The sequence below is a fragment of the Odocoileus virginianus genome, chromosome 13, assembly GCF_023699985.2.
Source record: "Odocoileus virginianus isolate 20LAN1187 ecotype Illinois chromosome 13, Ovbor_1.2, whole genome shotgun sequence".
In the NCBI taxonomy this organism is placed as follows: Eukaryota; Metazoa; Chordata; class Mammalia; order Artiodactyla; family Cervidae; genus Odocoileus; species Odocoileus virginianus.
The window spans coordinates 20571797-20587127 of record NC_069686.1 but is presented as its reverse complement, the minus strand read 5'-3'; the positions used below and the strand labels follow the sequence as shown (position 1 = coordinate 20587127).

At 42.8% G+C, this 15331-nt stretch overlaps 1 protein-coding gene across 1 annotated transcript in view; it reads right to left on the bottom strand.

Annotated features, from left to right (window-relative positions):
* Positions 1-661: 661 nt before the first annotated feature.
* Positions 662-15331, bottom strand: part of LRP2 (LDL receptor related protein 2) — a 153660-nt gene continuing 138990 nt past the window's right edge. Inside the window, exons 69-79 of the mRNA XM_070476367.1 lie at positions 14949-15169; positions 13988-14164; positions 12407-12526; positions 10813-10903; positions 9858-9925; positions 9552-9669; positions 8958-9084; positions 7599-7706; positions 5846-5950; positions 1319-1390; positions 662-1143 (exon numbers count right to left, since the gene is read on the bottom strand). Coding sequence (XP_070332468.1) covers positions 982-1143; positions 1319-1390; positions 5846-5950; positions 7599-7706; positions 8958-9084; positions 9552-9669; positions 9858-9925; positions 10813-10903; positions 12407-12526; positions 13988-14164; positions 14949-15169 — 1369 coding nt within the window. The 3' untranslated portion in view covers positions 662-981. The remainder of the gene's footprint in view (positions 1144-1318; positions 1391-5845; positions 5951-7598; positions 7707-8957; positions 9085-9551; positions 9670-9857; positions 9926-10812; positions 10904-12406; positions 12527-13987; positions 14165-14948; positions 15170-15331) is intronic.

Below are 15331 nucleotides of genomic sequence, written 5' to 3'. Positions count from 1 at the left end.
CCTAAGCAAGGCTCAATAAAAATGGTTTCCCTTTCTATTCATGTTCAACTGAGAAAATAAATAGTAGTTATAAGGAAAATTTTCACACAGAGAAACACAAAATCCAGCTGGCTTTGCTTTGCTTTGCTGGTATTTGCTTTGCACCTTCCTTTAGGAAGACAGATTTGCCTTTCATTCATTCAGCTCCAGTTTCTAGAGTAGGTGACCACCTGAGATGCTGGGAAAGGGTGTCGATCACTCTATGGTCCATCAAATGAAAGTTCATGTGACTAGATTACAAACTCTTTGCTGGATACTTAGACTTAAGGACATGAGCTTTTTCTCAGACATTAACATAAAAATGTTGACTTGGTAGCTAGGGAGATAATAGGAAACAGAGTTCTGCTTGGATAATGCCAACATGCAGAAGGGTGGAACTGAATAGTTTTTTCAACCTTCTCTATCATCTGCGTCTCCATGGATATGCTATTCATCAGGTCAAATTGAACACTAAGTGCTGATGTGTGAAAACGGACCCAAGAGTGGGGCCTGGATTCCCTTCCTTGATAATTCTATAGGGTCTTAGTGTGGTGCCTCTTCTTCTGACATTGCTAAAGGCCTCGAGTCAATTCCTTTCTTCAGTGGATCACTGAATGTAATGATCACCAACCAATTCAGCAGATACTTTCATTAGCAAATTTAATGATGTGATAATCTTTCCAAAATTTACAAATGTACAATATATTTATAGCATTACCTTCAGAGAGTTTCAGTGCAAAGATATACATATAGTACAAGGTGATAATTAGTTGTAAAAATATGAGATGAGTAAAAAAGACACATAAGGCATTGTTTCCACAAACAGTACCAACTACAGGAGTATGCGGGGAAAATATATTCTTTTAATAAAGTACTGAATGTTAATTTTTTTCATCTGTCCGTAAAAAAAAAAAAAAATGTGCAAAAGTGTGTTTCTAATTATTCCCTAAATAGCCAGCACAGTTATGCCTCAGAGTCTTCTTTAACAAGATTTGCAGTATCTTTAAATGTGTCTTCTGTTGCACTGTAGCCTGGAGTTGAGGCTTTTTTCCAAGAAACCTTAGCAGGAGGAGAAGGTGATGGAGGTGGGGTCACAGCAGCACTGACCTTTGGTTCATTCTCCATCTAAAACCACAAAGAAACAAGAATCTGTCACTTATTTCCAACAGGATGGAAAATGGTTTTGTGTGGAGAAGACAAATTGTGGCCAATTTGCTCAGAATAATCTGAGTGCATGCCCGATTTAGCAAGTTAATGCTCAGAAAGAATGCCTGGGCTGAGAAAAATTGTTAACAATTACCTCAGAATAGAATGGATTTTCAAAGTTGGTATTTTGTTTCGGTTTTCTTTTGAAGATATTCCATTTTGTTGGCTAAAGGAAAAAGAGGAAACAGAAAACTTTCATAATGGAATTTTTTGTTTCTCCCCCCGAGCCTAGGTTTTAAAATTTCCTCTTACAGAGGGAAAAAGCAATTTGCAACTTGGGACCACATGACCCGGCCCATGCGGGAAATTGTTCAGTTCTCCCATGGAAGGGCCCTGAAGAGTCACTGAAACTCTCTGGGCTCTCGTCATCTAATAATCTCAAAACACTTGCTTGATCCGAAATGTATAGTTCACAGAATTTGTGCCCGAGAATCTAAAAGTTTTGACAGAGACAGGCAAGAGATTTCTTCAGGGGCTGCCTGAAACTTTAAGGAACAAGCCAGACTGTAACCCTCATCTCATATTGATCCTTAGTCAACTCAATCATATTCCGTATCCTGTCACCATTTCCTCCTGCCATTATGATGATAACAAAAACAACTAATAGGGCCTTCCCTGGCGGTCCAGTGGCTAAGACACTGCACCTCCAATGCAGGGGCACGGGTTTGATCCCTGATCAGGAAACTCAGATCCCTCATGCCAACTGATTCCAGAACAAATAGTACATGAAACCAACAATTAACAGCCAAAGTATAAACTACAGTAACACAAAACAATACAAAAAATGCAGCCACTTGGAAAGTGAAACCCTCTCTCCTAAATCTTGGATCAATGAGAAATCAAATACGTAACTACAGAATGTTTGGAAGGAAAAAAAATTTTTAGAAACAACTAACATGAACTGCGAACTTCCAGATGTTCAAGCTGGTTTTAGAAAAGGCAGAGGAACCAGAGATCAAATTGCCAACATCCGCTGGATCACAGAAAAAGCATGAGAGTTCCAGAAGAACATCTATTTCTGCATTGACTATTTCCATCTATTTCCAAACCCTTTGACTGTGTGGATCACAATAAACTGTGGAAAATTCTGAAAGAGATGGGAATATCAGACCACCTGACCTGCCTCTTGAGAAACCTGTATGCAGGTCAGGAAGCAACAGTTAGAACTGGACATGGAACAACAGACTGGTTCCAAATAGGAAAAGGAATATGTCAAGGCTGTATATTGTCACCCTGCTTATTTCACTTATATTCAGAGTACATCATGAGAAACACTAGGCTGGAAGAAGCACAAGCTGGAATCAAGATTGCGGGGAGAAATATCAATAACCTCAGATATGCAGATGACACCACCCTTATGGCAGAAAGTGAAGAATTAAAGAGCCTCTTGATGAAAGTGAAAGAGGAGAGTGAAAAAGTTGGCTTAAAGCTCAACATTCAGAAAACTAAGATCATGGCATCCGGTCCCATCACTTCATGGCAAATAGATGGGGAAACAGTGTCAGACTTTATTTTTGGGGGCTCCCAAATAACTGCAGATGGTGACTGCAGCCATGAAATTACGTTACTTTGCCAACAAAGGTCCATCTAGTCAAGGCTATGGTTTTTCCAGTAGTCATGTATGGATGTGAGAGTTGGACAATAAAGAAAGCTGAGCACCAAAGAACTGATGCTTTTGAACTATGGTGTTGGAGAAGACTCTTGAGAGTCCCTTAGACTGCAAGCAGATCCAACTAGTCCATCGTAAAAGAGATCAGTCCTGGGTGTTCATTGGAAGGACTGATGCTGAAGCTGAAACTCCAATACTTTGGTCACCTGATGCAAAGAGCTGACTCATTTGAAACGACCCTGATCCTGAGAAAGATTGAGGGCAGGAGGAGAAGGGGACGACAGAAGATGAGATGGTTGGATGGTATCACCGACTCAATGGACATGAGTTTGGGTAAACTCTGGGAGTTGGTGATGGACAGGGGGCCCTGGCATGTTGTGGTTCATGAGGTCACAAGGAGTTGGACACGACTGAGTCACTGAACTGAACTGAACATTGATTGAGTGCTTACTATGTGTCAGGAACTATTCTGAGTCTTGCACATATCTGATTTAATCTTCCCAATGACTCTGCAAGGCGAAGGCTCTGATTATACCTATTTTGCAGATGAGGAAAGGGAGTCTCAGCAAAATCACTGAACTAAATTGTAGGTAGGGGAGCAGGCAATGCCTCTAGGATTCAGATGTCTCAAAACTAAGGAACCCAAAGAGAAATCACCCTGGACTATGATGAACAGCCCCTGTTTTACAGAAAAGCTGCCCATGGTAGAGTGCTGGCCTCAGCTCTGGCTGCCAGCTAGAAGGAGACAAGAGAACAGGAGACTGGGAAATAGACCACACCCTCCTGCAGGTAGCTAAGGTGGCACATGTGTTTTATGAAGTGTCTCCTGCTTTCTGAAAGTAGAGGGCCAACATGTGCAGGACTAGAGAGCATGTGAATACAGAAATGGAAGAAGGCATTCACTCACATTTAATTGAGCACCTACTCAGCACACAGCCACCACCAAGGGGAAGATGGAGATACTCAGGTCAAAGCCTGGCCTCTGGAAACCTACCCTTAATGGGGAAGGCCCAAACTCATTGCTTCAGTGTGGAATGGCCCCATGGACTTGAGTAATTACTAACAAGAGAAGCAGCAGTGATTTTCATTGTTATCTTCTTGGGAAGTCCAATGCATGTCAACACAGCTTTTGAAAATGACAGAACTAAACCAAGGAGTTCATGTTTTTTTGAGTCCTTTGAGCAGATTTATTGATGAAAGAGAAAAAGGTAAGCCTCTCTGGCACATTAATGTCAACCTAAGGTCATTCTAACCAAGGGGTTCTACAGACACTCTGGCTGTTATCTCAGTTCCCAGGAGGAGGCAAAGGTCATAGAAAAATCCCTGGACATACCATGGAGGGCAGATGTTAGAGGGCCTCAGATTCAACTGATTAAAAAAATAAAAAAGTAAGAAGAGCCAGTATATTGCAAAGATGGAGATGAGAAAGAAAAGGACTGCATTTGGTAAAGGTCTGCTCTACTTGAGAGAATCAGTGTTTCTGATTACTGTTGTGAAGGGCAGAGGTTGCCGAATCCCCATCATGTTCCCCTTCCTGCTCAGCTGGGAGAGTGCTCTGTCCAAAGAAGGGGATCACTGGACTTGAGAATATAATGTAGATCTGGCACTGCCACGGGGCCGAGTCAGACTTGGGGAACCAACATGTGACATTTAGGTATTCTGGTGTCTGTGGAAAAAGTAGTCTGCAAAATAAAGTTTTCAATGTAGCTTAAAGAAAAATATGCAATTGTTTGAAAATATGAAATATCAAAAATATGAAAGTGGAAATTCCTAAGACTACATTTGTGTGTGTGTGTATAAGAAGAAATTAGTAAATGAAAGATGAAAAGGTGGACAAAGGCACCTTTGTTATAAGCTCTCCTCATTAGCATCAATTTAGTTCAACTTTTATTTTGACCTGAACGAGCAGAACAGGAACCAATGTGAAGTGCTGAGAATCCAACATGACTTTGCAGACACTAATTCTGTTTATAGATTATGCAATTTGAGAACAGGGATTATTCTATAAAATGGTAAGATTTCTAACTACCCTTGGGCTTTTGTTCCTTCATATAACTTCACAAAAGTCATAGAACCTTTAATGTTCCAGATCCTACTGTTTTCAACTGGAGTGTATGTTTAGGGGCTGAGGGTAGGGGAGGGATCACAATGCATTGGAGAAAACTACGGGCACTTGGTGGACAGGGGCCAGGAACACGAAAATGTCCAGCAACGTGCAGCATAGTTTTGTGCCACAAAGGACTGCCCAACCCAAGATGCCAACAGTGCCCAGAGGTAAAATAGTTGCCCAGAATCAACCAGCTATATCTGAAATAGCTTCTTCCTATGTGTCTATTAAAACTAAAGATATATATTATCCATTCATGTAAAGTTCTGTATCAAATTTATTAAATTTCTCTCTGTAGACTACATAGTTTACAAATTTCAAAGGATCTGCAGACAAGATAGAGAAGCTTCATCTAGTGTTCTTTCTTCTTTTACTCTTCAGTATTAAACACTGTGCCTGGCACATTGAGGACAATGATGTTAGATGGAAAGATCAAGCGAGTGTAGGTTAGTGCCATCAAGCGGTGAGCATCAGTAACAACAGTAGAGTAAAAGCAACATGCATTATTAAGGGAACAAAGACATACACAGCAGAAAAATTGCATTGCACGGGAAAGGAAAAGGTTCTCTATATGTAGCATTGACACGGTGAGGTCTTTATTCATTTTAAGCTGTTATCTCAAATTAAATGCCTCTGATTTGAAGAGGCTGGGTTCAGAAGTATGCCACCCTTCTTTCCTGCTTTGTCTCCCGTGTCACAAGGAACATCATACCCAACTCAATGTTAGAATGTAGCTTTACTCAGTAGAATTTTTTCAATTTATTATTTTAAAAATCGTCTTTACTAATTGCCTACACATCTTGGGATCTGTGAGCCCATCACAGTCTCTCTAGTCTGCCTAGGATTAATAAACCCAGCAATTCCAAAGTCCTTCCCAAATCCCATATCATGCCAGTCACTGTTACCTGTGTTTCATCACTTGAGGAAGCTGGCTTTGTGTCTGTAACTAGTTCAGCAGGGTTTAGAGGACTGCCGTAGTTTTTGTTATGCACTGTTCCAGAGTCGGTTACCTGTGTGCATATGGAAGGCCATTATTCAGTTTTCAAAGAATTTTTGCTTTATCAACTCTTTGATTCTGCTTACCACCTTGCTCCCCGCCAAATATGACCAGGCACCATTTTTATTACATGAAAACAGCCCTGCGGTCCAGCAATAAACATCACTCTCATCTCCCCCAAATCAGGAGCACCAACTACTAAGTTGTCTATCTCATGCCTTATTCTTGGGAGACAAATCCACTCATTACCGATCATACTCTCATTGAGTGAGAGCAACTTCTATAGTTTTCTCTATGGCCCCTTACTCCCACTGCTGACCGTATTTCTGGTATGAATTACTCCCAAACTCACTGGTGAACTGAGTGTTTTACCTTTGGCTATTTAGAATAAAATTTTTAAAACAAGAAGCATAATGACATTAATACTCCTCTACATATTTTTTGTAACATTCACGTGATTCCAAGGTTCCCTCTTAAAAGCACAAATTACCATGGATATAGAATTAATAAATTACAGGGCAGAAATTCACCACTTTTCCTGTATTTTTACATTCACCAATTCATTTCTTCTCAAACTTGGAAATGTATTTGTAAACGTGTGTGTGTGTGTGTGTGTGTGTGTGTGTGTTTGTATTAGTTGCTCAGTCATGCCTGACTCTTTGCGACCCCATGGACTGCAGCCTACCAGGCTCCTCTATCCATGGGATTTTCCAGGCAAGGACACTGGAGTGGGTTGCCATTTCCTTCTCCAGGGGATCTTCCCGACCCAGGGATCGAACCTGGGTCTCCCGCACTGCAGGCAGATTCTTTACCATCTGAGCTATGAGGGAAACCCATTTGTAAACATGGTCTCATTTTATTTCAAGGGAAAATACCAAAAATCTATTTTATCATGTGATTAAAATTTTACTATCTGGATGTTGAAGAATCAGGCAAAATGCTTTCGAGATTCAAATATTTCTGTCATATTAAAATGTACTATATCTCCTGATTCAAAAGAAGTTTAGGTCTAGTGGTTGTACAAGAAGACGGGCTAACTGACAATTGACAGGTACTGGCATTGGCATTGGGACTACTGATCCGGACCTAATGAAGAAATGTCCCTCCGTCCATCTGTCTAATTGATCGCTCTGTTCCTCTTAAAGATAAGTGAGTAATGGGACTGTACCAAAGGAAGTTTGGGTATCTGTCTACCAAACTCAGGGACCTCTGCACTTTCCAGAAAAGTGTGAGAAAGGCGAGCAGGGAAGTCACCTCAAATCACACCCTCATGATACCAGTAAGGACCAGACAGCGTGTGCCCAGTCCCCCAGGCCTCTCCATGATGGCCTGAGGACTGTCCACTCACTCAGCCCACAGATATTCACAAAGCACCTGTGTGTGCCAGGCACCACGTCCGCCGTGCCTCTGAACGCCCTGCCACTCAGGATGGAACTGCTCCTAGCTGGCACCCCCAGAATGGTGGCCAAAACCCAGATTCTGATTGTTTTCAGGTCTTCTGTCCTTGGGCCCGTCCTGTGACTGCAGAGCGTGAAGCCAAGGAAGGGACCACCGAGCTTCCTTCCATGGAGGGAAGGCTGGGAGGATGCTAAAGGCACATTACTCCAAAGGACAAGACTCAACAGCAGCAGCAACTGCCAGACAGGACTGTGGTTTCTCACCGGGGCTGTTGTTGGCTGAGCCGCTGTGATAGCAGTGTCCTTGGAGGTGTATGTCGGGTTCTCAAATATGATGGGCGGCTTCCCGAAGTCTGTGGCAAAATGTTCATTCTGATGAAGGATAAAAAGGATTATACCATGCAAACCTGGTTAACACACAGCAGAAGATGCACTCCTTACAGGAGGTATGTTAGGTGATTTGCCGAACTGACCCAAAAGAGAACTTGCCAAAAAAAGAAAAGCTAGCAGAGACACAAGACCTCCATAAGGCAAACACTGTGTAAAGCAAGGTAAATGCTCTAACTCATCAGCTCAGGGAAACAAAAACACTCTTCCCATTTCTGAGTACTCTATGGTTCCTTAAGGCAAAGCTACTTGGGGGTTGGCTTTGGACATAGAAGGGTGGGAGGTGGAAGAGAAGCAAAGAGAAGAGACAGAAGGGGAAAGAAGAATGGATAGCACTGCACTTTTAGGCAGGGACAAAAGAGGAAAGATTTGGGGAGGAGGCAGAAGGCTGAGAATGGCTTCCTATCACCGAATATAAACATTACAGTGGATCCTAGTCCACTCATGAAATATTTGGTCCTCACAGGAGGGATCACTCTACAGATGGGGACAGAAAGTCAAGCTCCATGCTACTATCACATCCTTAGAAGCTGGCAGAGTTGTGATTTGAACCAACCATTGACTCAAAAACATGTTTATCCCAACACTACATCAGTGGGAAAATATATGAGACTAGGCAACGTGTATCTCCCTGCCTCTTCCTTTAACATATAAAAAGTCATCAAATAAAGACAGAATATCATGGTCCCTCTCCCCTGTTTCCCCAAAACATAGATTGTTTTAAGATTTCAATTAAACTTAAAACTGTGCAGGATTCCAGGTCAACAGTGTGACTTACTTCTAGCTCAGGGGTTCATTTCAATTTTATTACTAATGTTTTTAGACACATTTCTGCAACAAGCTCAAAGTTAGGACTTTGTAGAGTGAAGACTTCTTCTGAGGGGCATACTGTATTTCATTTTTTTTTTTTTTTCACTAGGTGAATTTTATTCCCAAGTGTTTCTTGGGACTTCCCAGGTGGTCCAGCAGTTAAGAATCCACCATGTGATGCAAGGAATAGGCTCAATCCCTAATTGGGGGACTAAGATCCCACATGCTGCAGGGCAACTAAGCCCGGGTACCTCAACTACTGAGCCCATGGGCCTCAACTAGAGAGTCCATGTGCCACAATGAAGATCCTGCACACCGCAGCTAAGACTCGATGCACCCAAATAAATAAATATTTTCCTTAAGTATTTCTTTGATAAAGCAGTAAAAATGATAACCTTCAAATAGTCATTTTGTAACCACACTCACCATCGCCAGCGATCTGTCAATAGCAGACTCGGGCCCAAAACCAGTTACTCCAATATCCATGTTCACATCATCCCCTGATCTGAAGGTCACCCCATTTCCATTTTCAGAGGATTTCAGATGGCTTAGGCTGAAAAGAAATAATCAAACGTGTCTTGTTTTTTTTTTTTTAATCTTTTGCAATAATTGCCTAGCTAGTTTCCTAGCTAACTGCTTACTTCATTGAAAGGCTTGAATCCCACTTTTGAATTTACATATCATGTACAGGAGTAAATTCCCTTGGTCACCCAGAAGTGCTCAAGCACACTCCTGGATGCTTAAGGACCAGGAGAGGGCCAGCGGGCACTAGGGGAAAGAAAGCCTGTTCCCCAGTGTAACCTGGTAGACACAGCCATTTACACTCTAAAAGGTGATTTGTACTCGGGCTTCAGAGAAGCAATCGAAGAAGTGACTGCTTTCAGTTCAGCATCTTTTGTTTCTGCAGAGTAGGTGAACACTCTAGGATGATTTTTAATTTAAAAAAGAAGAACTAAGTTATTCATGTGGTTACAGATCATACAGATTTCTAAACTCAATATTCCACATAATGAAACTGACCTTGACAGCTTGGGCAGAGAAGGCAAAATGGAGCCAGTTTTCCGATAGTGGAAAAATCCGAAAGCGGCTAAAGCAGCAATTACGATGATCAAGATGACTGTCAACAGCACGGATGCCGCTACCGAAGAGGGAAGAAGCAGCAAATGTATGAACATGAGAAGAAGGAAAAGAGGGAGCTGGCTGGGCAGCCGGGCCTGGGGGTGAGAACCTTTACTTCTTCCAAAACTGAGTTAAACAGATTATAGACAGCACCCAACTGAGGGAGCATGATGCAGTCCCAGATCCCTCATTATCCTTAAAACTTACTTGTTCCTGGAGGAACGCCTTGTGAAAGCCCCATTTCACAATATTCTCCCATGTAGCCACTAGAACACCTGAAAGGAAAGGAGGAACCATTCATGAGCTGTTGCTTCCTTAGGTTTAACTGTAATCTGACTATGGAAACTCACTTTCACAGGGAACAGCTGTGCCATCTATGGAGTCAGCCTCATCAAATCGACCTACTGGTGTCTTCTCTAATCTATGGAATTCTTCCTTGGAGAGTAAACCTGGAAACCTTCATCGTGTTTTTCCCTTGGACATGCTTTCATTAAACATCTTTGTGCACCATGTGAAGAGCTTTCTTGATAATTTTGTTTTCCAAATCTTTAGCCCAGTCTCTTCCTCTGGAGAGCTTGGCACTGAAGCAGTTCTGCTAATGGCTGCTCTCTCACAGTTAAAATCAGCAATCCCAGGTAAGGAGGAAAATTGGGCTGTCATTTCTTGCTCCCCAAAATGGGGCACACAATTCTGTGGCATCCCCCCAGGAGTGGGGCTTCCCTGGTAGCTCAGCTAGTAAAGAACCCGCCTGCAATGCAGGAGACCCCGGTTCGATTCCTGGGTCCGGAAGATCCCCTGGAGAAGAGATAGGCTACCCACTCCAGTATTCTGGCCTGGAGAATTCCATGGACTCTATAATCCATGGGGTCGCAAAGAGTCGGACACAACTGAGAGACTGTCACTTTCACTTTCTTTCCCCCCAGGAGTTAGAAATGCAGGATCCCTGTGAATGAGATGGGCAATTTTTCCCAAAACCCCAGGTGATTCTAATGCACATGATACTTTGAGAAGCACTGCCTTAGTTCTCTGTGGACGGCCCCCCTGGAGGGCAAGCTGATTATGATATGAAAACTGACAAGGCTCTTGCGCTTGTTTTTAAGGGTCTCAAATTCCCCCCAGAAGGGGTAAGACCTACAGTTCAGACCTCAACATTCAGACTTACTTGCATTTGGGGAGGTTATTCTCACCAAAATAGCAGCTTCCTCCATTCATACACCTGCATGGAGAAGGCATGCTGATAGCATTTACGATGGCTGCAGAAAGGGAAAGTCACACATGTGTGAATCAGCCACACTCAGCAGAGCCCCCCAACCTGCAAACTCGTTTCAGCCCAAGCTGGAGTAGGGAGTGGATGGAGTGGGGCAGCTGATTATCCTCTCTATCAAAACGATAACTTGCCCTTAAGTCAGTGAATTCCTTTATCAATAAGGTCTTGGATACCAACATATATTTGATAGGGGGAAAAAGGCAGTTTATAGCAGCCCCCCCCCACCCCCAAATAGTGGAGAGATACTAGACTCCTGAAAACACACACTAATAGTTAAAAAGAACATTGTGGTAAATCTCTTAGGACATTCACATTTTCATCTGAAGTTTTCAGAATGCTTCTTTTCGAACCCAGTTAAACCAAGAGCTCAATTTAGGCACATCCTGACACATCCACTAAAGGCTCTGAAGCATCAGCAATCCATTGATCAATAAACAGACACAAAGATACAGATCAATAGACGCTTGATAGACAGCTGATTGGAGATCTCATTTTTTAATATCTTCAAAATTACCCTTGCTAAAGGTCGTAATCTTGCAAATACTCCCCCAGTAGCACTGGGACAGAGTGGGGATAGAGAGAGAGGAAGCGGCGGTTACTTGCTGAGTTCTTTCTCTAAACCTGCAACTTTTCAGCCTGATTGGGAAGAGTCAACAGGTGGTGGCTTGTTTCACTGCTTGCTCCCCCTAGTGGCAGAACATGGTTATGCCTCTTCATTTCCCCAGAATGTGAGCCGCAACATGGGCGGCTAGTAAACAGGATGATGTTCTTATCATCCTTCTCAAGCACTGGATACTAGTTAGGGACACTAACTAGTTACTACATATGGCTTTTTAACTCCTTAATAAAGTCACTGAAGAAAGGTCTTGCCAAGAATAGGTCATCTACAGCATTTGGGATGAGAATTAAACCACTACTTAATTATTTCAGCTTCCATCTGTCAACAGCATAAAGTACATTTTAAAACATGGCCCTTTTTCAGTTGTCAAAACTTTGAAATAAGCAAATGGGAAAAAGAGTGAACTCTATGTCTCCCCTCCGTATGGGATAAGCACCACCCCCCAACCTCTGGAGCCTGGTTTTCCACTTTGAGGAACTCCCAGTAAGGCTGAATAGATTCTGGAGTGACTGGGATCCAATGTGGGGCAGATTGGAGGATGAGGCCTTATAGAAAATTCACTCTTCAAAATGTCTTTATAAGACAACACAACAGTCGATTTAGGGGCACTGGATGTAAATTTCTACAGATTTTGGCAAACAATTCTCAGAAATCACAGGGACTGTTTAGCCCCTTCAGTCCCACTCAGCTCTGTTCATAGTTTCCAGATCTCCCATCCTTCCTTTCAGCCACCCCCACTCTCTTCTGCAAGAGACCAGTACCCAGGGGTTCTTCAGGCTCCTGAAAAAGGTGAAGCCTAGGTAAGGGAATCTACTAAAGATGGCAAAGGAGCTCCCCCCAGCCCCCATGGCTGCCCAGGCAGCATCCCACCTGCATCACACTCTGTGACGCTCCCTTCCAGAAATCTGGAGCCTTGGGGACAGGCGCAGGTGTATCCCCTAGGTCTCAGAAGGCACAAGTGGCTGCAGACATTTTTACAGCGGTTGGGCACTGGAAGGCAGATGAGAACAGCGATTAGTTTCCAAGGAGGGAATGAATGCTCCAACCAGGGGCATGTCCATCCACTGAGTTGTGGCCAGGCGACGTCTGAGCTCAGGCAGCATCCTGATACCTTTAGGCCACGTGACACCTGACAACTGACCCCCTTTACACTACCCTCCCCTGCTCCCTCACCAACACGCACTGTCCCCCACTGTGTCCTCCACCCCACTTCTGCACCCTCACATTTTCTAGTGGCATCACTTATATCCTCTATGGCCCTGGCAAGCCAGCACTAAGCAACCTGAGATATTTCAAAAGGTCAGTAAGACTCCACTATTATATCAAGGTTTGTCAATATCCACATCTGGATAGATCCAAAAGTGTGATCCAGTCAAAGCATACAGTGGATGTGATTTTTTCACCCCTGCTCTCCAAAAAGAAGTTTTTCTTCTGGGCTTCAGTTTCATTAATTGCAAGGTTAGGGAATTTAGAGCTATGATTATCAGCATCACCTTTATTACAATTATTGAGGCCCTGTCACAGAAATCCAGATTTAAATCGAATTGGGATAGGGCTCACACACAGCCATAGAATTCAAGCTGGAACTGGGTTTACTGACAACTGGACCAGAATAGAATTGAATTGCTGAGCTTTGGGTTGAATGGAATAAAGTTTAAAAATCATCTCTGGGTTTAAAGCTTATCTACTGCTTCGGTGACTTGGGCAGATTTCTAGTTCCTTTCCTCACTTCAAAAATGTCCTTTCCCTTTCACGTTACTCCACACAACGATGAAGGATGAGTTAGAACACTTGCCCCTGGCTCTGCCTGCAATGCAGGAGATGGGTTCGATCCCTGGGTTGGGAAGATCCCTTTGAGAAGGAAATGGCAACCCACTCCAGTATTCTTGCCCTGGGAAATCCCATGGCCAGAGGAGCCTGATGGGGTACAGTCCATGGGGTCACAAAGAGTCAGACACACCTTAGAAACAAAACAACCACCACCTGAAGAAGCAGTACCCAGAACTAAGAAAATAAGAAGGAAGAATGTAAAAATGCATCCTTCAAGCTTTAAGCTAAGGCATACCTAGCTCGGGATGACTTGACTAGCCTGACCTTGCAGTTGTGAAGAGTGGGTAAGACTTCTGATGTCCCTGAAACCTATTATGTGACTTGTCAACCCCACTTGCATTTATCAGGGGTCTAACCCATACTGGATTCTGCGGCCTAAGAGGACATTCCCACACTGCAAGCAACAAGAAGGACTGAAGGATTTTTACTTCATATCTGCTGATGGTGTGCATCATTTCATTTTGTCTCCAATTTTATCTTTCTCTCGTCAAAATGGTTAAAATACACACACACACACACACACACACACACATTTCAGGCACAGGCAGGTCAGCTATTATTATCCACCACCATTTTCCAGAAAGACTATAGCCATTAATTTGAAATAAGGTTTGTGACTACCTGAATGGTTATATTTCCGCTGATGGAAGACTCGAACTTGAGTAAGCCAAGGGTTCACTGTCAGCAATTTCTCTTTCTTGTTTCGCCCAAATTTATCTTGGATCCACACTTCTCCCTTATCCTTAGATGTCCAGTATAACTGGCTCTCAAAGATGTCCAGACTATAAGGGTTCACCGCTGTTCACCCACAGGGAAAAAGCAAAAACAAAACAAGGTTATTGAAAAGAAGATACCCAAGCTCCATTTCTAGGTCGGAAGTCAAGCTGCTCAATCAATCTCTAAGGCAACACCTTAAAATTCCAGCAACACTCATAGACTCTCTGTGCACATGGCCATGAACGTCTGCCACGCCAGGAGATCAAGATAACAGAAATTAAATTGGATCAATGCCTACAGGCTGACACCAATTATAGAGGACTCACTCACTTTCAAGTTGCTGATTTTATTTTACTTTTAGAAAACAATTTGTATGGCCGAGAATTTTTTTTCCTTAAACATAAGCTACCACTTATCAGGAAAACTTGATATGTGCTGGATTTTTCAGGTCTGTATAATTTAGGCAAGAAAACAAAATGCTACTCTCCTAAATGTTTCCAGTCTTGCATAAAAGGCAATTTAGCACATTAAAAACTAATGTATCTAGAAGGAGTTAGACCTGGATATAACCACTGTAACATAGGATCGTCACCTCTATCAGGGCAACCTAACAAGAAACGGTTATTTTAACACCTAATGCCAAGAGCAGTTTTTTTTTATGATACAAAAATGACTTTTATGATACAAGAAAGAACTCCTAACAGGTTCATTTGCATTTGAATCAGCAGCTGGGAACTGGGCAGAATGGTATCAAAGAAACTATATAAACCGTCTCCTAAGATTAGGATTCCTTCTTGGGAAAAGTGGGGCGAAGAGACTGGAAACACATTAATTAATATATGAAATGGAAAGTGAAATTTCTAACCTGAAGTTACCACAGTTCTCCTATCAGTTCCATCATATTTGATGGTTTCAACAATGTTGTCCTTGAGGTCACTCCAGTAGATCCGGTCACCATTCACATAATCTATACAGAGTCCTGTTGGCCAACCGAGGTCCTCCTGAACCAAGACTTTCCGACGCTGCCCATCCATCCAAGCGGACTCGATTTTAGGATTTTCGCCCCAGTCAGTCCAGTACATAAACCTGTAACAGAAGGCTTCCTCATGGCAGCATTTCATCAGGTGGAAAAACCAACTGATTTTCAAAGAGGCCTGGGTCCTAAAGGATGCTGCTTTTATATCTACATGGGACAGGGAGAGACAGTGAGGAGCTGGCGCATCTGTGAGCTCTCCTTCATGAGAACTG